Genomic DNA, 26,694 nt, shown 5'->3' on the forward strand with positions numbered 1-26,694 from the left:
TGAAAAAAAGGTTGTTTGACATATTCCATCTCGTCTCGTCTGACGAAATTAACACTAATCCAGATCATGCTCTAAATCTGGATCATCTCACCACCATAAACAAATGAATAAAAATGTAAAAATACACGTGTAGATTTCCGTAAGGAGTTCCACATGATGTCTAATCTTATTTCCTCAAGGTTTTGTAGTTTAACAGATTTATCTTTACACAGATTTACACACACTTTGTGGAGGACTGAATGTTATTATAGCGGGCATCACCAAATGGCGGACTGCGGTCCGGATCCGGACCGAGTGACGGGTCTGTCCGGACCCATTAAAATTCTAATATCATATTAAGCATCTCCTTATTATAATGTGATATCAATAAAAAGATAAATCTTTCGTTCATGTGCAGTTAATCTAGTTATTATAGTTACTCTAGTTATTACAGTTAATCTAGTTATTACGACAGGAGCGTCATCAAAAGCCAAGCCAATCAAATCGATTGTTTCTGTTCCATACTCCAGAGCAGAAGGTGGCAGTAATGCACCTAATTACGCTGGTTGCCAGCCGCTATTAAAAACCAAGAAGAAGAAGAGATGCATTGTTTACCTTTCAGCAACAGAGAATAACGAGTGTAAGAGAGAGAGAGAGAGAGAGAGAGAGGAGAGAAAATGGCTTGTTCAAACATGATAAAAGTCGATGGTGAAAACTGGACATTTAAAGATGACTGGACATTTAAAGATGACTGGACATGTAAAGATGACTGGACATGTAAAGATGAATGGACATTTAAAGATGAATGGACATGTAAAGATGAATGGACATTTAAAGATGAATGGACATGTAAAGATGAATGGACATTTAAAGATGAATGGACATTTAAAGATGAATGGACATGTAAAGATGAATGGACATTTAAAGATGAATGGACATTTAAAGATGACCGGACATGTAAAGATGAATGGACATTTAAAGATGAATGGACATGTAAAGATGAATGGACATGTAAAGATGAATGGACATTTAAAGATGAATGGACATTTAAAGATGAATGGACATGTAAAGATGAATGGACATGTAAAGATGAATGGACAGACCAGTACATGTTCATTCTGCCTGCAACCAGTTCTAAACCTTTGTGTCTCATGCTGTGAAAAGGCGGCTGTTGAATTCTCTGTAGTAGGTGGGAGGAGCTTTGTCTCCATCAGCTGTGTTAAAGTGTTAATTAGTGGCTCTTTGTTCAGTGTGGCATCCAACAGCTCATGGGGAGATTCACAGTTGATTAGGGTGACCAGACGTCCTCCTTTGCCTGGACATGTCCTTTTTTGAAACCTAAAAATGTGTCCAGGCGGAATTTCTAAATCGTCTGGGATTTTGTTATTCTAGCCTCAAACGTGTTTACGGTGAATTTGCATTGTTCTCTCTTACATTCACATACTAGTCACCCCCCCCCCCCCCCCAGTTCACTTTGTATTGAGTGGAAGTGTAGGGTGTAGAGCTACCGTCATTGGTCGATAGTATTCTCTGTACACATTTAATTGGCCAGTCACCTCAAGCGTGAACTTCCTTGTTCACCCCTGGCAAAGCGCATGGCTACCCGGCATCTTCAGCCATGTCGAAACACAAGTGTAAGTTCACTGATGAATTAAAACAAAAATTTCCATGTTTTCGTGTCGGTCGAGATCAACATGAAGCTGAGTGCAAAGCAGGCACTTACGTGTCGGTCGCATATAAAGGTGCCAACGACCCAGAGGCACACATATGTTCAGCATAGCATCGAAAGGCAGCGAGGGGCGAGAGCTTATCAGCTAAAGTGAGGGAGTTTTTCGTAAGTAAAAAGGAAAGTGCAGCTGTCACTGCTGCTGAGGCTGCCGATGCTCTCCACACGGTTAAGCACCACGAAAGCTACAGGTCATTGGACTGCACATCTGGCTTGTTAAAGGTTTTTAACAGCTCAAAAATTCTCAAGCGCTGGAACAAAGACAGAGGCAATTGTAAATACTGTGATAGCCCCACATTCTGTTGAAGATATCCCCTACTGTGGTGTGTGTACTGATGGCAGCAATCATGGAGCAGTAAAGATATTCCCTCTGCTCATTCAGTATTGTGATTGGAAAACGGCGGCGTGCAAAGTAAATTACTTGAAATTAAAAACACCCCAAATTATTTTTCACAGTACATAAGACACACTGGAAAAGAAAGGGATATTTTCTAAATGCATTGCATTTACTGGTGACAACTGCAACACAGATTTTGGAGGAATCCAGCGTAATGAGATTGGGAAGAATGTTTTTGCAAATTTAAAGAAGTCCCTGCAGAACACAGCTCTTATTGGTGTCGGCTGCCAGCACATATTCTGAACAATTGTGTTCACCACGGAGCAGACACACTGGATGTTGACATTCAGCATGGAAAGTGTGTCACAGGAAAGACCACCAATGCACATCAGGAAGTTTTTTTGAAGACAAGTTCAGTGAGATTAGCATTCATTCATGTGTGTGTTTCAGTCAAAAATTCAAGAGATGGAGAGAGAGAACAACTCAGTTGTGGAAGTAAAGAGGAGTCTATACAGTGTCCATAGCATGCTTCATGAACGCAAGATGAACAACTTCATGCCTCTTAAAGTCAAAAGTATGCTGGCACAAAATCAGAAGGATGGGTTAGGGTCAAAGGTGTGAGCATTTCAGTGCTCAAGTACAGGGCCTGTACAGTACATGTTAGGACTATCGAGAGAGATGGATGGCACCCATGGAGGAGTTTTCCACTTTTATGTGGATGGATCTGAGTGAGATTCCTGACTGGAATGACGTAGAGGTCTGTATCAGGCACCTAGCTGACTTCAGTGATCTACAAGCACACCAGAGGTGGACCAAAGTCTTTGAAAGATCCAAAAGTGCTGATTCATTCAGAGCTGCTTAAGATGGCACAGTTTTTTTTGCCGTACCTGCTCACAATGCAAATGTTGAGCGTATCTTTTCACTGATGCAAGCCCAGTGGACCAGGGAGAGGAATCGCTTGTCTGTTGATTCACTGAAGGGGATTCTGTGCACTCAGTACAATTACAAGCACATGACCTGCAAAGACTTCCATTCTTACTTAATGAGTAATCGTAGACTGTTGGGAAAGATTCGGTCCTCTGAAAAATATGTCCCACGTGAGGAGGACTGAAAAGTATCATCCATTGTTCCACTTTTCAGCTTTAAAAATGTCTTATTTTGTGCAATTAGGTTTTATTTTTTTTACCATTGTTGTGACTAAACTTTACATTGTGTACAAATGTATTTGTTTTTGCACATTTAAAACTTTCAAGTGTTCAAAAGAGCCTTTTGAGGCAGTGTTTTTCTGTTAGTGTTGGACCAGCCAATAGAGCTCATTATCATACAGTCACCATGTCTGACACATTTGTATGAATTCCACAAACACCCACTACCCCCCCACTCCCCCGCGTGCTGAAGTGTCCACTTTTTCACACTCCCAAATCTGGTCACCCTGGGGTTGATGAGTGCTTGAACTTGTAAGTTTATATTATATTCATTTCTGTATATATTTAAGTTATGTAATGCTTGTAATGTTTTGTTTGATTTAGACACCACACAACTCTGGTCTCATGACTGCCTGATAATAAAATGTTAAGGAACTGGATTATTTAGAGCTTCTGTGTTTTAATGGGCACAACATCCTGGTAGCACTTTGCCTGAACTAGCCTCCATCCTTATCAGTAACTTATAGTGGTGTTAATAAAAAGTGGCAACGTTAAGCATCACTATTGCCCCTTTACCACCGAGGCAGTTTGAGTGCAGGTTCGGAGCCTAATTTAGAACCAGTTCTTTCTGTTTCGACCGCAAAAGCACCGGCTCTGAACCAGGAAAAGTGGTTCTTAAGTAGCACCAAAACGTTGCTGGTCTAGTCTAACCGCTTGCGTCAGGAGCTGGGGGCGGGGCTGTGGGCGGGGCTACTGTTCACGCATTTGATAATGTACCTTAAGTATACTAATGTTTAATACATTTTTACTTTACCGTGATATGATACATTATGGGGTCACGGTGGCTTAGCGGTTAGCACGTTCGCCTCACACCTCCAGGGTCAGGGTTCGATTCCCACCTCCGCCTTGTGTGTGGAGTTTGCATGTTCTCCCCGTGCCTCGGGGGTTTCCTCCGGGTACTCCGGTTTCCTCCCCCGGTCCAAAGACATGCATGGTAGGTTGATTGGCATCTCTGGAAAATTGTCCGTAGTGTGTGTGTGTGAGTGAATGAGAGTGTGTGTGTGCCCTGTGATGGGTTGGCACTCCGTCCAGGGTGTATCCTGCCTCAATGCCCGATGACGCCTGTGATAGGCACAGGCTCCCCGTGACCCGAGAAGTTCGGATAAGCGGTAGGAAATGAATGAATGTATGAATGATACATTATCAGCACACATGATAGTAGGTAGCTACATGCTAAGGCAAATTTTTTTTCTGTGTTAACAATAAAATAATGTTAAGTACTTTATCGATTACAACCGCCGTTTATACAGATTACATGGAGCTGCACGTACACGTTTTATTCGCCGTGTTTGGGTGTTAATGTAGGTTCACAAAGCCATGAGCATTAACAGTAAAGCAACAGAAAGCACCCGGTTCTTTCCAAGGGAAAAGAGGCAAATATGAGACCAAACACGGGTCGTTTGAGGAAATGTACCCACAGAAGTCAGCAGTGAGGGCACCAATGAGCATCTCCACATGAGCATGAGACTGGCACTAACCCCATTTAAGCCAAGATCCAACCTGCTGACAGGACAGTTACATGTCCATGTCTCTCAGTAGGAACAGAAGATGGAAAGGGAGTAAGGAGAGGTGGAAAGGAGAGAGGGAAAAGGGAGCTGCTCAAAGCTCTGCACTTTTCTGTTATTCAGTAAATTCTGCCCTGTTCTATTTTACCTGAAATGTCCTTTAGCCTAAAGTTCTGTGTTATTAATGTAGGTAATGTTTAAAAAAGCGGCAGCTCAAAAGTCGTCTGTTTCATTTTGTTCTTAAAGATTAAAAGCACTTTTATTTTATTCAGAAGATTCTGAATGTTTGACATGAAATCTAGGCCCTAAGTTCAGGCTGCACAAAGCTGTGTTTGTACTTTATTTATTTTATTCAGAAGAAATTCAGTGTCTGTTGTCTGTTACTTGACACGTAGTAAAGACGGCTACAGGATTGTTTTACATCCAAGTGCCAGACAAGTTCAGCCTGAAAACACTTGGAATTTAACACTAAATTATATAGAAATGTGTGTTATTGAGTTTATTAACATGAGGTTACACTATTTTAAGTGACAATATAAGATTCAGACCTTTTGCTGGGAGGAAATTTTAGTAACTGGACCACTTTGAATTTTAATTGAATACCCCTGTATTATGGGATGTAGTTAATGGCTTCATAAAGCTAATAAATTCCTCAAATTCAGTCATAAACTTTATCAATCGTGATTTTTTTCAGCAAGGAGGAGTTCAACCTCTATCTGATGTCTTACATGGACAATCTGTTTAAGGCAGAAGAAAAAACCCTTTGTTATCTGAGCTCTCAGGATCAAGAGGACATGACAAACTGTGAAAGAGTTGTGGAGGAGAAAAGATCATCACTTCTCAACAATAGCATTCTGAATGTATGTATGAGACCTGACTGGTCTAAAGTTCAGACCACGTTTTGTAAAAGGCTGCAGCTCCACATACAAAGCATTGTTAGTGGTCCATGGTTAGCTTGGCAGTCGATGCTCTGCTCTGATGTCAAGTTCAGAAATCTTTCCACATCCTTGGAAGAGTTAAAGGTACAAAAGGGGTCACTGTCTGTGACTCAGTGTGGCAGGACAGAGTAGGAACATATTATACCTTTATCTTGTACTGTGGACATGGGCTGGGAGAAGACCAAGCATCACTTCACCATGTAGTTACTGTATCAGGGGTGAAACAGACTGCTCTTGTGTGCATACAGTGGACTTTCCTCAGAAAGAAATGACTTTCTCACATAAACAGCCATTTAAAGAAGAATGAAACGTCCATTGTATGTTTTCTGTTTGTGATTTCCAGTCAAATGTTTATGGAACTTTTAAATCACATAAAAACAACCAACATTCACTAAGTTACCTTAATCTTGGCCTAGTAACATCTCTGAACAATTACAGGAGCCTGAAGATGCTGACAGTGGTGATGTCAGTAATAATTTAGTACATGATGACTGCAGTGAAATGGATGAAGACTTGCCTGATTTGGTTGTTCAGAATTGAGGTGCAATGTTATTAAAACTAGAACATCTTGTACATGAACCTTCTTCAGCTATTGATGATGATTTTAGATGAACTGCATTACTGTGTAAAGTCTGTCAGTTCCTCTCACAGCATGTGTTTAAGGAACATAATATCAATGTTGATGAACCTATGAATAAAATCACAACTATCATCATTACAGCTACACTGCATTCAGCCATAGGCAGAGGGGGTCCTTTATGTTGCCCATAAGTACAAGCAGCTTTACCAGGACAAGTTTAGTGTTGTGGAATACTGAATAATGTCATGATGAAAAACAGACCAGCACATTTCAGTATGTTCCAATATTAAAATATCTGCAGCAGGTCTTTGTTAAGAAAGACATTGTTGACAAAGTTGTTGTTACCCATGAAATGATGACATTAACTTACATCTGGATTTTGTCTTTTATTCCTCATGCAGAACTCACAATGTACACATTTGGTCCTTGTTACTGTAGTTTAATTTTATTATTTTTGCACATTTATGTTTGTGTGTGTGTGTATGTGTGTGTGTGTGTGTGTGTGTATGTATGTGTGTGTGTGTGCGTGTGTGTGTGTGTACCTCAGTATCTCCAGTGTACAGTGTGGATCCTTCAGCCCATCAGAGAGCAGCTTCACTCCTGAATCCTGCAGTTTATTGTAACTCAGGTCCAGTTCTCTCAGACTGGAGGAGTTTGAGCTGAGAACTGAGGACAGAACTCTACAGCTTTTCTCTGTCAGATCACACTCACACAGACTGGAAGAGAAATGATGAAGTGTTTGATTTATTTGTCTGATAGTGAATTGAGGTGTTTCTATCAGTGAGAAATAAAGTGTGGACCTGAACACAAGGTTCTAATATCAGGATAAAAATCTAACATGAACATCTGTGTATAAAGTTGGACTGCTCTTGGACAGATCCATGTGTCTCAGCTCATATGAGACTGAGATGTATTTAACTTTCTGTAAGAAGATAATAACAGAGACGTCACTCTGAACAAACACGTCTCTATTTCTAGCAGAGATGTTCATACAGTGTGTTCAGCAGCTCTGGGGAAAGTTCTGCTGGAGAACATTTACACATTTACACACTGTCCTTTACTGCTTCATTACAGTGTGTACAGTGTGTAGATCTGTGTACATTGTACACACTTTTACTTTGTGTTACAAACATTTTCAGGAATAGTTTTGCTCCCATTGAACAGAAACAGGTCTATAAAATGGTAGCAGCTCCATGAGGTGTGTGTGTGTGTGTGTGTGTGTGTGTGTGTGTGTGTGTGTGTGTGTGTGTGTGAATGTGTGTGTGTGTGTGTATGAGTGTGTGAGTGTGTGTGTGTGTGTGTGTGTGTACCTCAGTATCTCCAGTGTACAGTGTGGATCCTTCAGCCCATCAGAGAGCAGCTTCACTCCTGAATCCTGCAGTTTATTGCCCCTCAGGTCCAGTTCTCTCAGACTGGAGGAGTTTGAGCTGAGAACTGAGGACATAAATCTACAGCTTTCCTTTGTCAGATTACACACACGCAGACTGGAAGAGAAATGATGAAATATCAGAACACTGATCTCAAACACACAAACACAGCCATAATCCAGCTAAAGTTGAAGCTGTAACAGAAATGTCAGTGTGTTTGTGTCTCACACACAAATCAGAGGACAGGACACCACATCAGGACATTTACAGGAGCAGGGACGTCTTTCTGCACTCCACAATCTCTCAGCTACAATTTATTATAAGACCATTAGGTCATGTACATAACACACACATGTGAGAGCGAGCAGCCTACAAACACTACACTCTGATCTGTGTTCAAGTTTCTACACCCAACACTGCAGATACAGTGTATTTTATTACAGAACATAAAGAATTATACAGCTGTACACTACCAGGTAATAACATGACAATACTAGTCGTACTTTACATTCAGTTATATGTTGGATTTCACAGAGACACTAAAACAGTTGGTGTGTGTTGTTCTCTGTGCTCGTACACGTACAAATCTGTCACCTCCAGACCTCTGATTTTACACACACACTGGTTCAGGTGTTTGGTGTGGACCTGAATACAGGTGGAGTGTTCACACACGTCCAAACACATCCAAACTAAAGAGAAAGATTATATTTTTTAACCTTATAAATGATTCTTGATCATGATTTGTATTTTTTTTTATAAAATATAGATGAGTAAAAATCTCTCATTGATCATAAACACTGTAAATAAAGGATATTAGAAAGAACATTGTACTGTTTACTACAGATGTCACTGTTACTATTTCAACACAACTTAGTGAACCCTTCTTTCTCCACAGAGTAAATGGGATCATGTCTTTCATGCCTCCACAACTGAGAAGTGAACGTGGGGTTTTCTTCTCAAATCTGAGCTCCTTCCCTGTTTACAGAGTGACGTCACATCAGCACGACTGCACACAGCATCAGAAATAAACAAAGTCAAACTTCTTACCTCTAAATGAGTCACACTGTATATACACAAGTATTAGCTTTAGATGGATCAACATACAGACATTCGTTTGTTCAATCTAAAACACTGACTATACACATAGCAGGAAATCTAACCCACCTTGTAGGTACAAATCTAACACAACACTACTGTGTTACACTAAAGGATTTGTGTAGGTGGGCTTCAGGGGGCTATAAGTGACATGGTAGAATGTAGTGTACCAATGTGTAATATTTTATCAGTACATAATGATGAACAGAGAACAAAACCAGTCTGTTATTAATGTTGTACAACAAAAATATAGATTCACTACAGCTGCTTATAAATACAAACACAGTCCACAGCTTAATGTCTCCAAAATCCACAGAAAGGTTCCAAAGAACGAAACCTGACGTCTCTTCAACAGTAACGGTGATAAACCTGACCGACCGTCACGTGCGACCGTCTTTGTGTTCACCGTCTGTTTTTACCACATCCACCATCTTCTGATGCAGTGAACCAGACAAAAAACTGTCTATAATTCAACCACAACAGATTAACAACAATCACGACCCAAGAACAAGAATGTGATCATTAACAGTTTGGTGTCTTTGTCGAGCTCCAAGTAGAACAAAACAGGACTTTTTAATAACAGCGGTCACGACACTACACTCACCTGTGACACATTATTCATCCTCTCTCTTTTTACCTGCTTGTACACTTGATAAGCAAAGAACAAAGAACCCCATCAAAATAAAAGTCTTCATATAAAAAGTCACATTTAAACTCCATCCTCTACAAACAGGTCAGTGTTAGAGAAAGAAAATCTTCATCACACATCTGAGTTCGCTGCCTAGCTTGTTTCTAACATAATAAGAAGATAAAGCTGAACATTTTCCCACTTCGTCTGTCCAATGTGTTGAGGTCCAAAATGATGGTTGATGTTTTATTGACCACGAGCTCAGTCCTTGGTAAAGTTTAGCAGTAGTGCAGACTGAAGGAGACTTTTGTTTTTCCTTCATATTGGGTTAAAGTTTTATGTTTTATTTTTATTAGAAAGAACAATTGAGTAAAAAAGCCATGACAGAGTGAATCTCCCCACAACACTGTGTCACACACAACACAAGATGAGATGTTTTTCTCATCTGTGAGAGTTTTGTTAAATGTCACTTTCAATATAAACAGAACAGAAAAAGTCTTTCACTGGTGTTTAGTTCAGAAATGTCTTTAGTTCTTAAATGCAGTTATTTTGTAGAGATATTTTTACATACATTTTAGAGAACACTTAATCTTTCATGATTCATATATAAAAGCTATAAAATGCCTCATATGATGTTATAAGATGTTGTCCATGTGGCCCAGCCCTCAGTTCAGATATAACATGTTAGTGTAAAAAGTGACACAATCTTCTGTAAAAGTACCAGAGGTTTGTGTAAAGATGATTAGAGGAACTATTAACACACATTAATCCAAACAGTGCAGTTCAGTGTTACATTAAAATAATAAACCATGCAGTAATACAGTTATAAATAAAAATACTCACTCAGCTTTTCTGGAGGCTTTGACCACTGGCAGCAGCCCCAGAAGACCTTCATGTGATGGATCATATTTCCTCAAATTAAACACATCCAGCTCCTGTTCTGAGGTCAGTAACACAAACACCAGAGCTGACACTGAGCAGGAGAGAGACTGGTGTCTCTGAGACGACTGAGACATTCTCTGTTCAGGTAAGTTTGTACTTCCTGCACTAGAGAATCATCATTCAGTTCATTCAGACAGTGAAACAGATTGATGGATTTCTCTGGAGATGGATTCTTCCTGATCTTCTCCTTGATGTACTTCACTGTTTCCTGTTTGCTGTGAGATCTGCTTCCTGTCTGTGGCATTAAGTCTCGTAAAAGAGTTTGATTGGTCTCCAGTGAGAGACCCAGAAGGAAGCGGAGGAACAGGTCCAGGTGTCCATTCTCACTCTGTAAGGCCTTGTACACTGCACTCCTGAGGAGATCAGACATGGTTGGCTTCCTGAGGTGATCAGACATGGTTGGCTTCCTGAGGAGATCAGACAGGTTCAACTTTCTGAAGAAACTTTTAAGATCTTGCTTTTTCATATAACGTGTCTCAGCACAGCACAGTTGAAAATACTAGTAAAAAAAATGTACTTTACTGCATAGTTTTTTTTTTAAAAAAGAGTTTCACACCTTATCTTTTTTAAATGCATTAACAAATCGAAATAATATAAAAGTCTCTGGAAAAGAAAACAAAATCATTTCTAACAAATTAAGCACACACATTATTTGTTTAAGAAATAAATTGATTATGGATGTATCCAGAATGGGAAAAGAATACCTATTCATTATTAAAAAAAACAAAGAAAAGTCCTTAAACTTGAGCCAGCAGCTGGATTTTAGAGATACAGTAGATTCTCAAATGCCAAAAGCTCTTTGCATAGACACACACAAACATGCAGTCATTTTGTTCCATTTCTCTAGATGAACATAAACATTACTCCTTTTCTCTTCAGATTTAGTAAAGTGTTTGTCTTGTGGGGCGATTTGTATGTTTTATGGAGGAATGTGTCATGCCGGTTTTCCTGTTTGAGGCCATGTCGTAAATTTCCTCTTTCATGAGTATGCCTCATTGCAATTACTTTATGATTAGCCATGGCCTGTGGGTGATAATATTCATGCTGTGCAGGTTTTGAGGTCTGCCTCCCTTTCTGTGTGAAAGACCGATCCTTCTCTCCTCCCTTTTCTTTAATCAAGGCAGACTTTCTGTCGTATTTTAAAGACCAGCCAAGGATGAGTTTAAAGCCGCCTTATGGCCATTGCCTTCACACACAAACACACACACTCATCACCATCATAAACCAGACAAACCAGTTAGACCAGTGTCGGTAAAAAATCAGTGTGAAAGTCAGCAGCTCCATTTTGTGACGAGTGAACAGTAAAAGATTTGAGGAGTAAAACCACAGTGAGTATCTAAAGCTCTAATATATAAACACACTGAAGTGACACTAGATACAGAAGAGTTTTGTGGGTTTGTACTGAAGCTTTAATGTACACAGGTTGTTTTATAACTTGATAGCGTGACTATTTCCTGTAAGTGAACTCTGTGCTGATTCAGGGTTTAATTTAACACACCGATGTTGGAGTGAAGTAAACGTGTGTCCTGCTGTAATCTGGAGAAGGAGACATGACCTCCAACATGAGTGTGTCTGGGAAACAGGACTTAAAGAAAGACGAGAGGTGACTTACTTTTACATTCACCAGTAATAAATACACACCGTCTCATGGGAACACATCTGTATCTCTAAACACTCACTAGTTAACACAGGAACTCAACTTTGCTTTAAGGTGTTTAATAGCAGTGAATATATCACTGATCTGATCTAAGAACAGTTTAGACAAATCATTCACTGAGAGAAGAGTAAAAAGGACGGTGTAATGTGGAGCATAAGAGCAGCAGAGCTTTGTGTCAGTGAACTCTACAGGCTTTAAGACCCAGCTGAGTCAGTTAGCTGTGATTGGGACTCAGGATATCAGTGTAATTCCTGACTTATGAAGCTTGTCTCCTGTTTGAATAAGTGTACAGACTAGATCTGAATTAAAAAGATGGAATTATTGGTGTTTAATGATGAACACATTGTTTAACAGTACTGAGCATTAATTATTGCTGATATTTCTGTTCTAGAATGATGGAGGGAAAGAGATCAGACTCACCAGAACCCAGCTGTGTGTCCATGAAGAGTGACCAGTCAATGAATCCTCCACTTAAATTCAGAGACAGAGACAGTACTGATGTGAGGTCAGTATAGTGAGGTGTTTTACATCAGTGTTCCACCTGATCAAACTCACTCGTCTCATTATGAAGCCCTTCATGAGCTTTATCAGGTGTTGAAGCAGTAAAACACTAAACTGTGCAGTGCTGCAGCTCTCGGACTGGCAGTGAGGAAAAGTGCTTTAAGAGTTCAGTTCAGTCTGCAGTCCCTTAGCTGGAGGGTCTGTGGTGCTACAGAAGAACATTTACACCTGGGACATTAATGACTATATAAAGATTTTATTCATTTATTCAAACATTTGTTTCTAAACATGTTGGTGTCAGTTAGGAAATCCTGAAATCAGTGTATTGTGTTAAGAGGATAGTGTTAAATATCTGTGTGTATTTATTAGTGTGTGATTTGTGCAGCTATGAATACATATAGTCCATATTACATGATGGGGTTTGTTTGTTCACAGACCACAAAAATCAAACATCAGCACAAATCAGCTGGACTCTATATTCAAGGTGTGTGTGTTGTGTTTAAAGTGTGTAATGTGTGTGTTGTTGTTAAAGTGTGTAATGTGTGTGTTGTGTTTAAAGTGTGTAATGTGTGTGTTGTGTTTAAAGTGTGTAATGTGTGTGTTGTTTTTAAAGTGTGTAATGTGTGTAATGTGTGTGTTGTGTTTAAAGTGTGTAATGTGTGTGTTGTGTTTAGTGTAATGTGTGTGTTGTGTTTAAAGTGTGTAATGTGTGTTGTGTTTAAAGTGTATAATGTGTGTGTTGTGATCCCTTGTCATGTCTTGATGTGCAGCAGCATTATGGGTAATCAGTTGTATGAGTTTTAAATGTGATAATAAAAATAGACTTTTCTTCTTGTGATAAAATAAAAGCCTCTCTCACTGTAACATGATAATATTTAGTGTATAATAGTGTAACATGATAATGTTAATATTTCCCACTGTAACATGATAATATTTAGATCTGTTCCTGTGTGTTTCTAACCAGGAGCTGGAACACAAAGTCATCACTTTGATAAAGAATGAGCTGAAGAGGTTTAGGAAGCTCCTGAGTCCAGATTACCCAGCATGCATTGAGAGGGAGGTGGAGGATGAGGAGGATCTGCACAGTGTCAGAGACGGAGCGCTGAAGATCACACTGCACGTCCTGAAGAACATGAACCACACAGATCTCGCTAACACACTGCACAACAGTAAGAGCTCTGAGTCATGACTTTATTCCATCAGCTTCACTTTAGAGAGAGGAAATAGTTTTAGATATGAAGACTTTTAGTTTTACATTTAATTTTAATATCATGTTGTATCTGTTCATGGTCCAGCTTCAATAATATTTAGTCCATCAGTCAGGAATTAATAGCAGTGTTTGTACGATTTTGCATTATAACTATTTATTACTAAACTAGATATTACTTTGTTTATTAGAACTCGTCTCTGTGTATCAGACAAAGTTGAAGTCCAATCTGAGAGAGAAGTTTAAAAGAATTAATGAAGGAATCTCACAGCATGGAAGCTCAGCACTTCTGAATGAGATCTACACTGAGCTCTACATCACAGAGGGTTGGAGTGGAGACGTCAATAATGAACATGAGGTGAGACAGATTGAGGCAGCGTCCAGGAGACCAGCAACACAGGAGAAACCCATCAAATGTAATGAGATCTTTAAAGACAAGTCCATCAGAACTGTGCTGACTAAAGGAGTTGCTGGAATTGGAAAAACAGTCTCTGTGCAGAAGTTCATCCTGGACTGGGCTGAAGGAGAAGTAAATCAGGACGTCACCTTCATGTTCCCACTTCCCTTTAGAGAGCTGAATCTGATGAAGCAGCAAAATCTCAGTCTGATGAAACTTCTTCATCACTTTTTCCCAGAAATAAGAAAACTAGAATCAATAGACTGTGACTCCTACAAAGTGGTGTTGATCTTTGATGGTCTGGATGAGTGTCGACTTCCTCTAAATTTCCAGAAGAATGAGATATTGTGTGATGTGACAGAGTCAGCCTCAGTGGATGTGCTGCTGACGAACCTCATCAAGGGGAATCTGCTTCCCTCTGCTCTCCTCTGGATAACCACAAGACCAGGAGCAGCCAATCAGATCCCTCCTGAGTGTGTAGACCAGGTAACAGAGGTACGAGGCTTCAGTGATCCTCAGAAAGAGGAGTACTTCAGGAAGAGGATCAGTGATCAGAGCCTGGCTGATAACATCATCACTCACCTGAAGTCTTCAAGAAGCCTCTACATCATGTGTCACATCCCAGTCTTCTGCTGGATCTCAGCCACTGTTCTAGAGAGAATGTTGGGTGGAGCAGAAGGTGGAGAGATCCCCAAGACTCTGACTCAAATGTACACACACTTCCTGATCTTTCAGATCAAACACAAGGACCAAAAGTACCATCAGAAATGTGACCCTGATCCTCAGCAGACCAGAGAGAGTATCATGGCACTGGGAAAACTGGCTTTCCACCAGCTGGAGAAAGGAAACCTGATCTTCTATGAGGAAGACCTGAGAGAGTGTGGCATTGATGTCAGAGAAGTGTCAGTGTACTCAGGAGTGTGTACCCAGATCTTCAGAGAGGAGTTTGGGCTTCACCTGGGGAAGGTGTTCAGCTTCGTACATCTGAGTGTTCAGGAGTTTCTGGCTGCTTTATATGTATTTTTCTGCTTTATTTTAACAAATACAAATGTGCTTGTGGGGAAAAGCACTGGACTTTTTAATTTCCTCAGAAACCCAAACCTGTCTGATCTCCTCAGGAAGTCAAACATGTCTGATCTCCTCAGGAGTGCAGTGGACAAGGCCTTACAGAGTGAGAATGGACACCTGGACCTGTTCCTCCGCTTCCTTCTGGGTCTCTCACTGGAGACCAATCAAACTCTTTTACGAGACTTAATGCCACAGACAGGAAGCAGATCTCACAGCAAACAGGAAACAGTGGAGTACATCAAGGAGAAGATCAGGGAGAATCCATCTCCAGAGAAATCCATCAATCTGTTCCACTGTCTGAATGAACTGAATGATCATTCTCTAGAGCAGGAAGTACAAACTTACCTGAACAGAGGAGGTTTTGGTCGTCTCAGTGGAACCAGACTCCCTCCTGTTCAGTGGTCAGCTCTGGTGTTTGTGTTACTGACCTCAGAACAGGAGCTGGATGTGTTTAATTTGAGTAAATATGATCGATCAGATGAAGGTCTTCTGGGGCTGCTGCCAGTGGTCAAAGCCTCCAGAGAAGCTGCGTGAGTATTTTTATTTATAACTGTATTACTGCATGGTTTATTATTTTAATGTAACACTGAACTGCACTGTTTGGATTAATGCAGTGTTGTAATGTAACGGAGTACAAACACGTCGTTACTGTACTTAAGTAGAAATGTCACGTATCTGTACTTTACTTCGTTATTTAAATTTATGACAACTTTCACTTTTACTCCACTACATTTCTGAGATAAAATGTAAACTTTTACTCCGTTATATTCCCACTAAACATCTTCGTTACTCGTTACTACAAAATAAAGTCAGCAGAAATGTGTGTGACTGTAATAAGGGAGGTTTGGTGTATCACTGCTCCTAGATTGTATTACGCTCCGCACGCTGTACGGAGAAGCACAGGTACGCGCAGCGTGCACGCGCAGTCAGAGCTGGGGGCGTTTATCTATAACGGCAACCAAAAGCAGTGAAATGTCACTATTCTTATTACCAGAGTTGTAGCACAAACTAAATATTAATGCAACATCAATACTAAATAAAAATAACATTTATAGATTTGGTCTTTGTGAATATTAGTTTATTAATGACGTCATTCATCGGACACACTGTTAGTAGAGAATACACACACACACATGAACTGATCTGATTCAAGACTGACATCATTACATCATGTATAACATTTTGGTGTCCACTTTTACCATTTAATAACACCATAACTTTTGGCTTACTATGTAGTCATATAATATATAATTTAAATTCTCACTGAGGGATAAAACCCCTAAAGATGAAACCCTAGAACTGCCCCTGATCTTATACCTACTGAAAATCACTGACATTTTACTTTTTACTTTTACTTTAAATACTTAAGTACATTAAATATCAGAAAATGACTTTTGATACTTAAGTACAGTAAATATCAGATACTTTAAGACTTTTACTTCAGTAATATTCTAAAAGGTGACTTTCACTTCTACTGAAGTCTTTTTCTAGTAAGGTACTTGTGCTTTTACTCAAGTATCACTTTCTAGTACTTTATACAACACTGGATTAATGTGTGTTAATAGTTCCTCTAATCATCTTTACACAAACCTCTGGTACTTTTACAGAAGATTGTGTCACTTTTTACACTAACATGTTATATCTGAACTGAGGGCTGGGCCACATGGACAACATCTTATAACATCATATGAGGCATTTTATAGCTTTTATATATGAATCATGAAACATTAAGTGTTCTCTAAAATGTATGTAAAAATATCTCTACAAAATAACTGCATGCATTTAAGAACTAAAGACATTTCTGAACTAAACACCAGTGAAAGACTTTTTCTGTTCTGTTTATATTGAAAGTGACATTTAACAAAACTCTCACAGATGAGAAAAACATCAGACTGACAAAATGGGATCAATATGGATAGAAAATATAAAAAGTAAATATTAAAACACTCTAATGTCCTTCACGTATGTCTTTATGTTGAAGTTCCTCATCTTTTGTTGTGTGTGACACAGTGTTGTGGGGAGATTCACTCTGTCATGGCTTTTTTTACTTTCAATTGTTCTTTCTAATAAAAATAAAACATAAAGCTTTTTAAAACTTTAACCCAATACGAAGGACAAACAAAAGTCTCCTTCAGTCTGCACTACTGCTAAACTTTACCAAGGACTGAGCTCGTGGTCAATAAAACATCAACCATCATTTTGGACCTCGACACATCGGACAGACGAAGTGGGAAAATGTTCAGCTTTATCTTCTTATTATGTTAGAAACAAGCTAGGCAGCGAACTCAGATGTGTGATGAAGATTTTCTTTCTCTAACACTGACCTGATTGTAGAGGATGGAGTTTAAATGTGACTTTTTATATGAAGACTTTTATTTTGATGGGGTTCTTTGTTCTTTGCTTATCAAGTGTACAAGCAGGTAAAAAGAGAGAGGATGAATAATGTGTCACAGGTGAGTGTAGTGTCGTGACCGCTGTTATTAAAAAGTCCTGTTTTGTTCTACTTGGAGCTCGACAAAGACACCAAACTGTTAATGACCACATTCTTGTTCTTGGGTCGTGATTGTTGTTAATCTGTTGTGGTTGAATTATAGACAGTTTTTTGTCTGGTTCACTGCATCAGAAGATGGTGGATGTGGTAAAAACAGACGGTGAACACAAAGACGGTTGCACGTGACGGTCGGTCAGGTTTATCACCGTTACTGTTGAAGAGACGTCAGGTTTCGTTCTTTGGAACCTTTCTGTGGATTTTGGAGACATTAAGCTGTGGACTGTGTTTGTATTTATAAGCAGCTGTAGTGAATCTATATTTTTGTTGTACAACATTAATAACAGACTGGTTTTGTTCTCTGTTCATCATTATGTACTGATAAAATATCACACATTGGTACACTACATTCTACCATGTCACTTATAGCCCCCTGAAGCCCACCTACACAAATCCTTTAGTGTAACACACAGTAGTGTTGTGTTAGATTTGTACCTACAAGGTGGGTTAGATTTCCTGCTATGTGTATAGTCAGTGTTTTAGATTGAACAAACGAATGTCTGTATGTTGATCCATCTAAAGCTAATACGTGTGTATATACAGTGTGACTCATTTAAAGGTAAGAAGTTTGACTTTGTTTATTTCTGATGCTGTGTGTAGTCGTGCTGATGTGACGTCACTCTGTAAACAGGGAAGGAGCTCAGATTTGAGAAGAAAACCCCACGTTCACTTCTCAGTTGTGGAGGCATGAAAGACATGATCCCATTTACTCTGTGGAGAAAGAAGGGTTCACTAAGTTGTGTTGAAATAGTAACAGTGACATCTGTAGTAAACAGTACAATGTTCTTTCTAATATCCTTTATTTAAATCAGAGGTCTGGAGGTGACAGATTTGTACGTGTACGAGCACAGAGAACAACACACACCAACTGTTTTAGTGTCTCTGTGAAATCCAACATATAACTGAGTGTAAAGTACGACTAGTATTGTCATGTTATTACCTGGTAGTGTACAGCTGTATAATTCTTTATGTTCTGTAATAAAATGCACTGTATCTGCAGTGTTGGGTGTAGAAACTTGAACACAGATCAGAGTGTAGTGTTTGTAGGCTGCTCGCTCTCACATGTGTGTGTTATGTACATGACCTAATGGTCTTATAATAAATTGTAGCTGAGAGATTGTGGAGTGCAGAAAGACGTCCCTGCTCCTGTAAATGTGCTGATGTGGTGTCCTGTCCTCTGATTTGTGTGTGTGACACAAACACACTGACATTTCTGTTACAGCTTCAACTTTAGCTGGATTATGGCTGTGTTTGTGTGTTTGAGATCAGTGTTCTGATATTTCATCATTTCTCTTCCAGTCTGTGTGGGTGTAAACTGACAGAGGAAAGCTGTAGAGTTCTGTCCTCAGTTCTCAGCTCAAACTCCTCCAGTCTGAGAGAACTGGACCTGAGTCGCAATAAACTGCAGGATTCAGGAGTGAAGCTGCTCTCTGATGGACTGAAGAATCCACACTGTACACTGGAGATACTGAGGTACATATACACACACATATACACACACATATACACACACATATACACACACGTACACACACACAAACACACACACATACACACACAAACATAAATGTGCAAAAATAATAAAATTAAACTACATCAACAAGGACCAAATGTGTACATTGTGAGTTCTGCATGAGGAATAAAAGACAAAATCCAGATGTAAGTTAATGTCATCATTTCATGGGTAACAACATTTTTGTCAACAATGTCTTTCTTAACAAAGACCTGCTGCAGATATTTTAATATTGGAACATACTGAAATGTGCTGGTCTGTTTTTCATCATGACATTATTCAGTATTCCACAACACTAAACTTGTCCTGGTAAAGCTGCTTGTACTTATGGGCAACATAAAGGACCCCCTCTGCCTATGGCTGAATGCAGTGTAGCTGTAATTGTAGGAGCCATGTTAGGTACATGTCATGTGACTGCGGGAGAATGGGGGAGTTAGTAATTACGTAAGGTTAAAACACCTGTGTGTGGCTCTGGAAGCAGGTGGGGGTGGGTGTAGGAGCACATATTTTTTTGGTTGACCGTATAATCATGGTATGAGAACAATATATGCATTGAGAAGCAGTATTGTTGAACTTGAGCAAATCACTGTTATACATTGCTATACAAGCTTTCAAACGGATGGAGAATAAACACCAAACTGCAAGGATGATTAATGTGTCACGCATTTATTGCTCCCCACTCAGCTCCTCGGTGGATTTAAGATCATTGTGCCGCTACAGTAATGATGGGAGTTGTGATTTCATTCATAGGTTCATCAACATTGATATTATGTTCCTTAAACACATGCTGTGAGAGGAACTGACAGACTTTACACAGTAATGCAGTTCACCTAAAAACATCATCAATAGCTGAAGAAGGTTCATGTACAAGATGTTCTAGTTTTAATAACATTGCACCTCAATTCTGAACAACCAAATCAGGCAAGTCTTCATCCATTTCACTGCAGTCATCATGTACTAAATTATTACTGACGTCACCACTGTCAGCATCTTCAGGCTCCTGTAATTGTTCAGAGATGTTACTAGGCCAAGATTAAGGTAACTTAGTGAATGTTGGTTGTTTTTATGTGATTTAAAAGTTCCATAAACATTTGACTGGAAATCACAAACAGAAAACATACAATGGACGTTTCATTCTTCTTTAAATGGCTGTTTATGTGAGAAAGTCATTTCTTTCTGAGGAAAGTCCACTGTATGCACACAAGATCAGTCTGTTTCACCCCTGATACAGTAACTGCATGGTGAAGTGATGCTTGGTCTTCTCCCAGCCCATGTCCACAGTACAAGATAAAGGTATAATATGTTCCTACTCTGTCCTGCCACACTGAGTCACAGACAGTGACCCCTTTTGTACCTTTAACTCTAGCATCGACCGCCAAGCTAACCATGGACCACTAACAATGATTTGTATGTGGAGCTGCAGCCTTTTACAAAACTTGGTCCATACTGAACTTTAGACCAGCCAGGTCTCATACATCATAGTGCAGTGAATTAACTTTTCTTTTGTCTTTTATTCATAACATTTGTTAGTTCAGGCTGGCTATAGGTTAATGCCTAGCTTTGGCCTGCTACAATAAGAATGCTTGATACACTCATCTATAACTGTTTAATAAAGGCCTGGACTGGTTCTAGCACACTGGGCTGACTGGGCTTTACTGGACCTGCTAGCTGGGGTCACTATAGAGTGGAGAACTGATCAGCTCCTTATAAACACTACAGTAAACTGACTTTTTATTGAACTTTAACGCTCAGCTCCATGTACATAATGATTTGTGTCACTCAGTTCAGTACTCATAACATTAGTAAGCAGCTCTCAGCTAAACCATGAATGCTGTTGTTGAGAAGTGATGATCTTTTCTCCTCCACAACTCTTTCACAGTTTGTCATGTCCTCTTGATCCTGAGAGCTCAGATAACAAAGGGTTTTTTCTTCTGCCTCCTTAAACAGATTGTCCATGTAAGACATCAGATAGAGGTTGAACTCCTCCTTGCTGAAAAAAATCATGTTTATGACATAATTTGAGGAATATATTAGCTTTATGAAGCCATTAACTACATCCCATAATACATGGTATTCAATTAAAATTCAAAGAGGTCCAGTTACTAAAATTTCCTCCCAGCAAAGGTCCGAATCTTATATTGTCACTTAAAATAGTGTAACCTCATGTTAATAAACTCAATAACACACATTTCTATATAATTTAGTGTTAAATTCCGTGTTTTCAGGCTGAACTTGTCTGGCACTTGGATGTAAAACAATCCTGTAGTCGTCTTTACTACGTGTCAAGTAACAGACAACAGACACTGAATTTCTTCTGAATAAAATAAATAAAGTACAAACACAGCTTTGTGCAGCCTGAACTTAGGGCCTAGATTTCATGTCAAACATTCAGAATCTTCTGAATAAAATAAAAGTGCTTTTAATCTTTAAGAACAAAATGAAACAGAAGACTTTTGAGCTGCCGCTTTTTTAAACATTAACTACATTAATAACACAGGAACTTTAGGCTAAAGGACATTTCAGGTAAAATAGAACAGGGCAGAATTTACTGAATAACAGAAAAGTGCAGAGCTTTGAGCAGCTCCCTTTTCCCTCTCTCCTTTCCACCTCTCCTTACTCCCTTTCCATCTTCTGTTCCTACTGAGAGACATGGACATGTAACTGTCCTGTCAGCAGGTTGGATCTTGGCTTAAATGGGGTTAGTGCCAGTCTCATGCTCATGTGGAGATGCTCATTGGTGCCCTCACTGCTGACTTCTGTGGGTACATTTCCTCAAACGACCCGTGTTTGGTCTCATATTTGCCTCTTTTCCATTGGAAAGAACCGAGTGCTGGTTCAGAGTTGGTTCCACTGGCGAACCTCCGGTTTGCCTTTCCACCAGTTAGAGAGCATCACAGAGCCGAGTGTGACGTCACTGTATACGTGTCACGTTACACAGCAATGTTAGCGCAGCAGCGACAAACACAAACACAACAACAACAATGGTGGATGTTACTTTACTGTTAATGCTCATGGCTTTGTGAACCTACATTAACACCCAAACGTGTCGAATCCGACGTGTACGTGCGGCTCTGTGTAATCTGTATAAACGGAGGTTGTGATCGAGAAAGTACATAACGTTATTTTATCGTTAAAAGGCTCTTTTGAACACTTGAAAGTTTTAAATGTGCAAAAACAAATACATTTGTACACAATGTAAAGTTTAGTCACAACAATGGTAAAAAAAATAAAACCTAATTGCACAAAATAAGACATTTTTAAAGTTGAAAAGTGGAACAATGGATGATACTTTTCAGTCCTCCTCACGTGGGACATATTTTTCAGAGGACTGAATCTTTCCCAACAGTCTACGATTACTCATTAAGTAAGAATGGAAGTCTTTGCAGGTCATGTGCTTGTAATTGTACTGAGTGCACAGAATCCCCTTCAGTGAATCAACAGACAAGCGATTCCTCTCCCTGGTCCACTGGGCTTGCATCAGTGAAAAGATACGCTCAACATTTGCATTGTGAGCAGGTACGGCAAAAAAAAACTGTGCCATCTTAAGCAGCTCTGAATGAATCAACACTTTTGGATCTTTCAAAGACTTTGGTCCACCTCTGGTGTGCTTGTAGATCACTGAAGTCAGCTAGGTGCCTGATACAGACCTCTACGTCATTCCAGTCAGGAATCTCACTCAGATCCATCCACATAAAAGTGGAAAACTCCTCCATGGGTGCCATCCATCTCTCTAGATAGTCCAAACATGTACTGTACAGGCCCTGTACTTGAGCACTGAAATGCTCACACCTTTGACCCTAACCCATCCTTCTGATTTTGTGCCAGCATACTTTTGACTTTAAGAGGCATGAAGTTGTTCATCTTGCGTTCATGAAGCATGCTATGGACACTGTATAGACTCCTCTTTACTTCCACAACTGAGTTGTTCTCTCTCTCCATCTCTTGAATTTTTGACTGAAACACACACATGAATGAATGCTAATCTCACTGAACTTGTCTTCAAAAAAACTTCCTGATGTGCATTGGTGGTTTTTCCTGTGACAAAAAGAACACTTTCCATGCTCAATGTCAACATCCAGTGTGTCTGCTCCGTGGTGAACACAATTGTTCAGAATATGTGCTGGCAGCCGACACCAATAAGAGCTGTGTTCTGCAGGGACTTCTTTAAATTTGCAAAAACATTCTTCCCAATCTCATTACGCTGGATTCCTCCAAAATCTGTGTTGCAGTTGTCACCAGTAAATGCAATGCATTTAGAAAATATCCCTTTCTTTTCCAGTGTGTCTTATGTACTGTGAAATAGCTGATTCATTTGGGGTGTTTTTAATTTCAAGTAATTTACTTTGCACGCCGCCGTTTTTCCAATCACAATACTGAATGAGCAGAGGGAATATCTTTACTGCTCCATGATTGCTGCCATCAGTACACACGCCACAGTAGGGGATATCTTCAACAGAATGTGGGGCTATCACAGTATTTACAATTGCCTCTGTCTTTGTTCCAGCGCTTGAGAATTTTTGAGCTGTTAAAAACCTTTAACAAGCCAGATGTGCAGTCCAATGACCTGTAGCTTTCGTGGTGCTTAACCGTGTGGAGAGCATCGGCAGCCTCAGCAGCAGTGACAGCTGCACTTTCCTTTTTACTTACGAAAAACTCCGTCACTTTAGCTGATAAGCTCTCGCCCCTCGCTGCCTTTCGATGCTATGCTGAACATATGTGTGCCTCTGGGTCGTTGGCACCTTTATATGCGACCGACACGTAAGTGCCTGCTTTGCACTCAGCTTCATGTTGATCTCGACCGACACGAAAACATGGAAATTTTTGTTTTAATTCGTCAGTGAACTTACACTTGCGTTTCGACATGGCTGAAGATGCCGGGTAGCCATGCGCTTTGCCAGTGGTGAACAAGGAAGTTCACGCTTGAGGTGACTGACCAATTAAATGTGTACAGAGAATACTATCGACCAATGACGGTAGCTCTACACCCTACACTTCCACTCAATACAAAGCGAACTGTAGGGGGGGGGGGGTGACTAGTATGTGAATGAAAGAGAGAACAATGCAAATTCACCATAAACACGTTTGAGGCTAGAATAACAAAATCCCAGACGATTTAGAAATTCCGCCTGGACACATTTTTAGGTTTCAAAAAAGGACATGTCCTGGCAAAGGAGGACGTCTGGTCACCCTAATCAACTGTGAATCTCCCCATGAGCTGTTGGATGTCACACTGAACAAAGAGCCACTAATTAACACTTTAACACAGCTGATGGAGACAAAGCTCCTCCCACCTACTACAGAGAATTCAACAGCCGCCTTTTCACAGCATGAGACACAAAGGTTTAGAACTGGTTGCAGGCAGAATGAACATGTACTGGTCTGTCCATTCATCTTTACATGTCCATTCATCTTTAAATGTCCATTCATCTTTACATGTCCATTCATCTTTAAATGTCCATTCATCTTTACATGTCCATTCATCTTTAAATGTCCATTCATCTTTACATGTCCATTCATCTTTACATGTCCATTCATCTTTAAATGTCCATTCATCTTTACATGTCCATTCATCTTTAAATGTCCATTCATCTTTACATGTCCAGTCATCTTTAAATGTCCAGTCATCTTTAAATGTCCGGTTTTCACCATCGACTTTTCTCATGTTTGAACAAGCCATTTTCTCTCCTCTCTCTCTCTTACACTCGTTATTCTCTGTTGCTGAAAGGTAAACAATCCATCTCTTCTTCTTCTTGGTTTTTAATAGCGGCTGGCAACCAGCGTAATTAGATGCATTACTGCCACCTTCTGCTCTGGAGTATGGAACAGAAACAATCGATTTGATTGGCTTGGCTTTTGATGACGATCCTGTTTGTAATAACTGTAATAACTAGATTAACTATAATAACTAGATTAACTGTAATAACTAGATTAACTGTAATAACTAGATTAACTGTAATAACTAGATTAACTGTAATAACTAGATTAACTGTAATAACTAGATTAACTATAATAACTAGATTAACTGCACATTAACGAAAGATTTATCTTTTTATTAATATCAAAGAGCTTATAATCTTATAATATTAGATTATAATAAGGAGATGTTTAATATGATATTAGAATTTTTATGGGTCACTCGGTCCGCCATTTGGTGATGCCCGCTATAATAACATTCAGTCCTCCACAAAGTTGCTGTTAATCTGTAAAGATAAATCTGTTAAACTACAAAACCTTGAGGAAATAAGATTAGACATCATGTGGAACTCCTTACGGAAATCTACACGTGTATTTTTACATTTTTATTCATTTGTTTATGGTGGTGAGATGATCCAGATTTAGAGCATGATCTGGATTAGTGTTAATTTCGTCAGACGAGACCAAATATGTTCAACAACCTTTTTTTTCATGACTAAGACGAGACGATGACGAGACTGCACCACTGTCCAAAACGCTGACTAAGACTAAATTAACATGGATTATTGTTGACGAAAAAAGACGAGAGGAAAATGTTTTGTATAAAATAAAAACTAAGATAAAATCTCTACAATTGTCTCTGTTTGTTCATCAGCTGTTACGCCTTTAAAGTATTCAGGACGAGTTCACGGCTTCGCGCTGTTTCTTGTTACAGGACTCATACGGCTGTGGCTGCAACACGACACTGCTGAACAATTGTATTGCTTCCGCTAAAGAAAATAGTGCGGCTAGGCGGCTTTTTGTGTTAAATGCTATTTCCTGTCTCTGCGCTTTTATTGTACATGACAGCTGATGTCCCGATGACCGGTCTTTACATTACGATTAAAAGCAGTATCAGTAAAGTAACACATGTGATGTGCATCAAGTCCGAGTGTGTGTACTGTTTAAAGTCCGAGTGTGTGTACTGTTTAAAGTCCGAGTGTGTGTACTGTTTAAAGTCCGAGTGTGTGTACTGTTTAAAGTCCGAGTGTGTGTACTGTTTAAAGCTCGAGTGTGTGTACTGTTTAAAGTCCGAGTGTGTGTTCTGTTTAAAGTCCGAGTGTGTGTACTGTTTAAAGTCCGAGTGTGTGTACTGTTTAAAGTCCGAGTGTGTGTACTGTTTAAAGTCCGAGTGTGTGTACTGTTTAAAGCTCGAGTGTGTGTACTGTTTAAAGTCCGAGTGTGTGTACTGTTTAAAGTCCGAGTGTGTGTACTGTTTAAAGTCCGAGTGTGTGTACTGTTTAAACGTGTTCTCAACTTCTCACTGATACTTTTGTGATTCGGAGTTTTGACAAGTTTTATAGCCTTGATATTGTTTCTTATTCAAAAGTGGTGACAGAAAAAACTCTTTACCCCCAACCTGAAACCTCTTCCCCTGTCACAATCACATCATAATCATAATTAATAATTAGGCTTAAAAGCTAATGTATATGTAAGTAATCAAGTGTAATAATTACATGTAATAATGCTCCAAATATCATCTATAACGGTGTGTGTAATACCATGTATAACTTGGTCATTTACTTTATACTGTGTATATATATAAAAC

At 39.4% G+C, this 26,694-nt stretch overlaps 1 protein-coding gene across 1 annotated transcript in view; it reads left to right on the forward strand.

Annotated features, from left to right (window-relative positions):
- Window positions 1-12,351: 12,351 nt before the first annotated feature.
- Window positions 12,352-26,694, forward strand: part of LOC113654637 (NACHT, LRR and PYD domains-containing protein 9-like) — a gene marked incomplete at its 3' end in the record, with an annotated part of 15,527 nt that continues 1,184 nt past the window's right edge. Inside the window, exons 1-5 of the mRNA XM_047809844.1 lie at window positions 12,352-12,464; window positions 12,896-12,944; window positions 13,425-13,629; window positions 13,859-15,662; window positions 18,980-19,153. Of these exons, the coding sequence (XP_047665800.1) occupies window positions 12,352-12,464; window positions 12,896-12,944; window positions 13,425-13,629; window positions 13,859-15,662; window positions 18,980-19,153 (2,345 nt within the window). The remainder of the gene's footprint in view (window positions 12,465-12,895; window positions 12,945-13,424; window positions 13,630-13,858; window positions 15,663-18,979; window positions 19,154-26,694) is intronic.

This window comes from Tachysurus fulvidraco, unplaced genomic scaffold (genome assembly GCF_022655615.1).
Source record: "Tachysurus fulvidraco isolate hzauxx_2018 unplaced genomic scaffold, HZAU_PFXX_2.0 HiC_scaffold_42_np12, whole genome shotgun sequence".
NCBI classification, from domain to species: domain Eukaryota; kingdom Metazoa; phylum Chordata; class Actinopteri; order Siluriformes; family Bagridae; genus Tachysurus; species Tachysurus fulvidraco.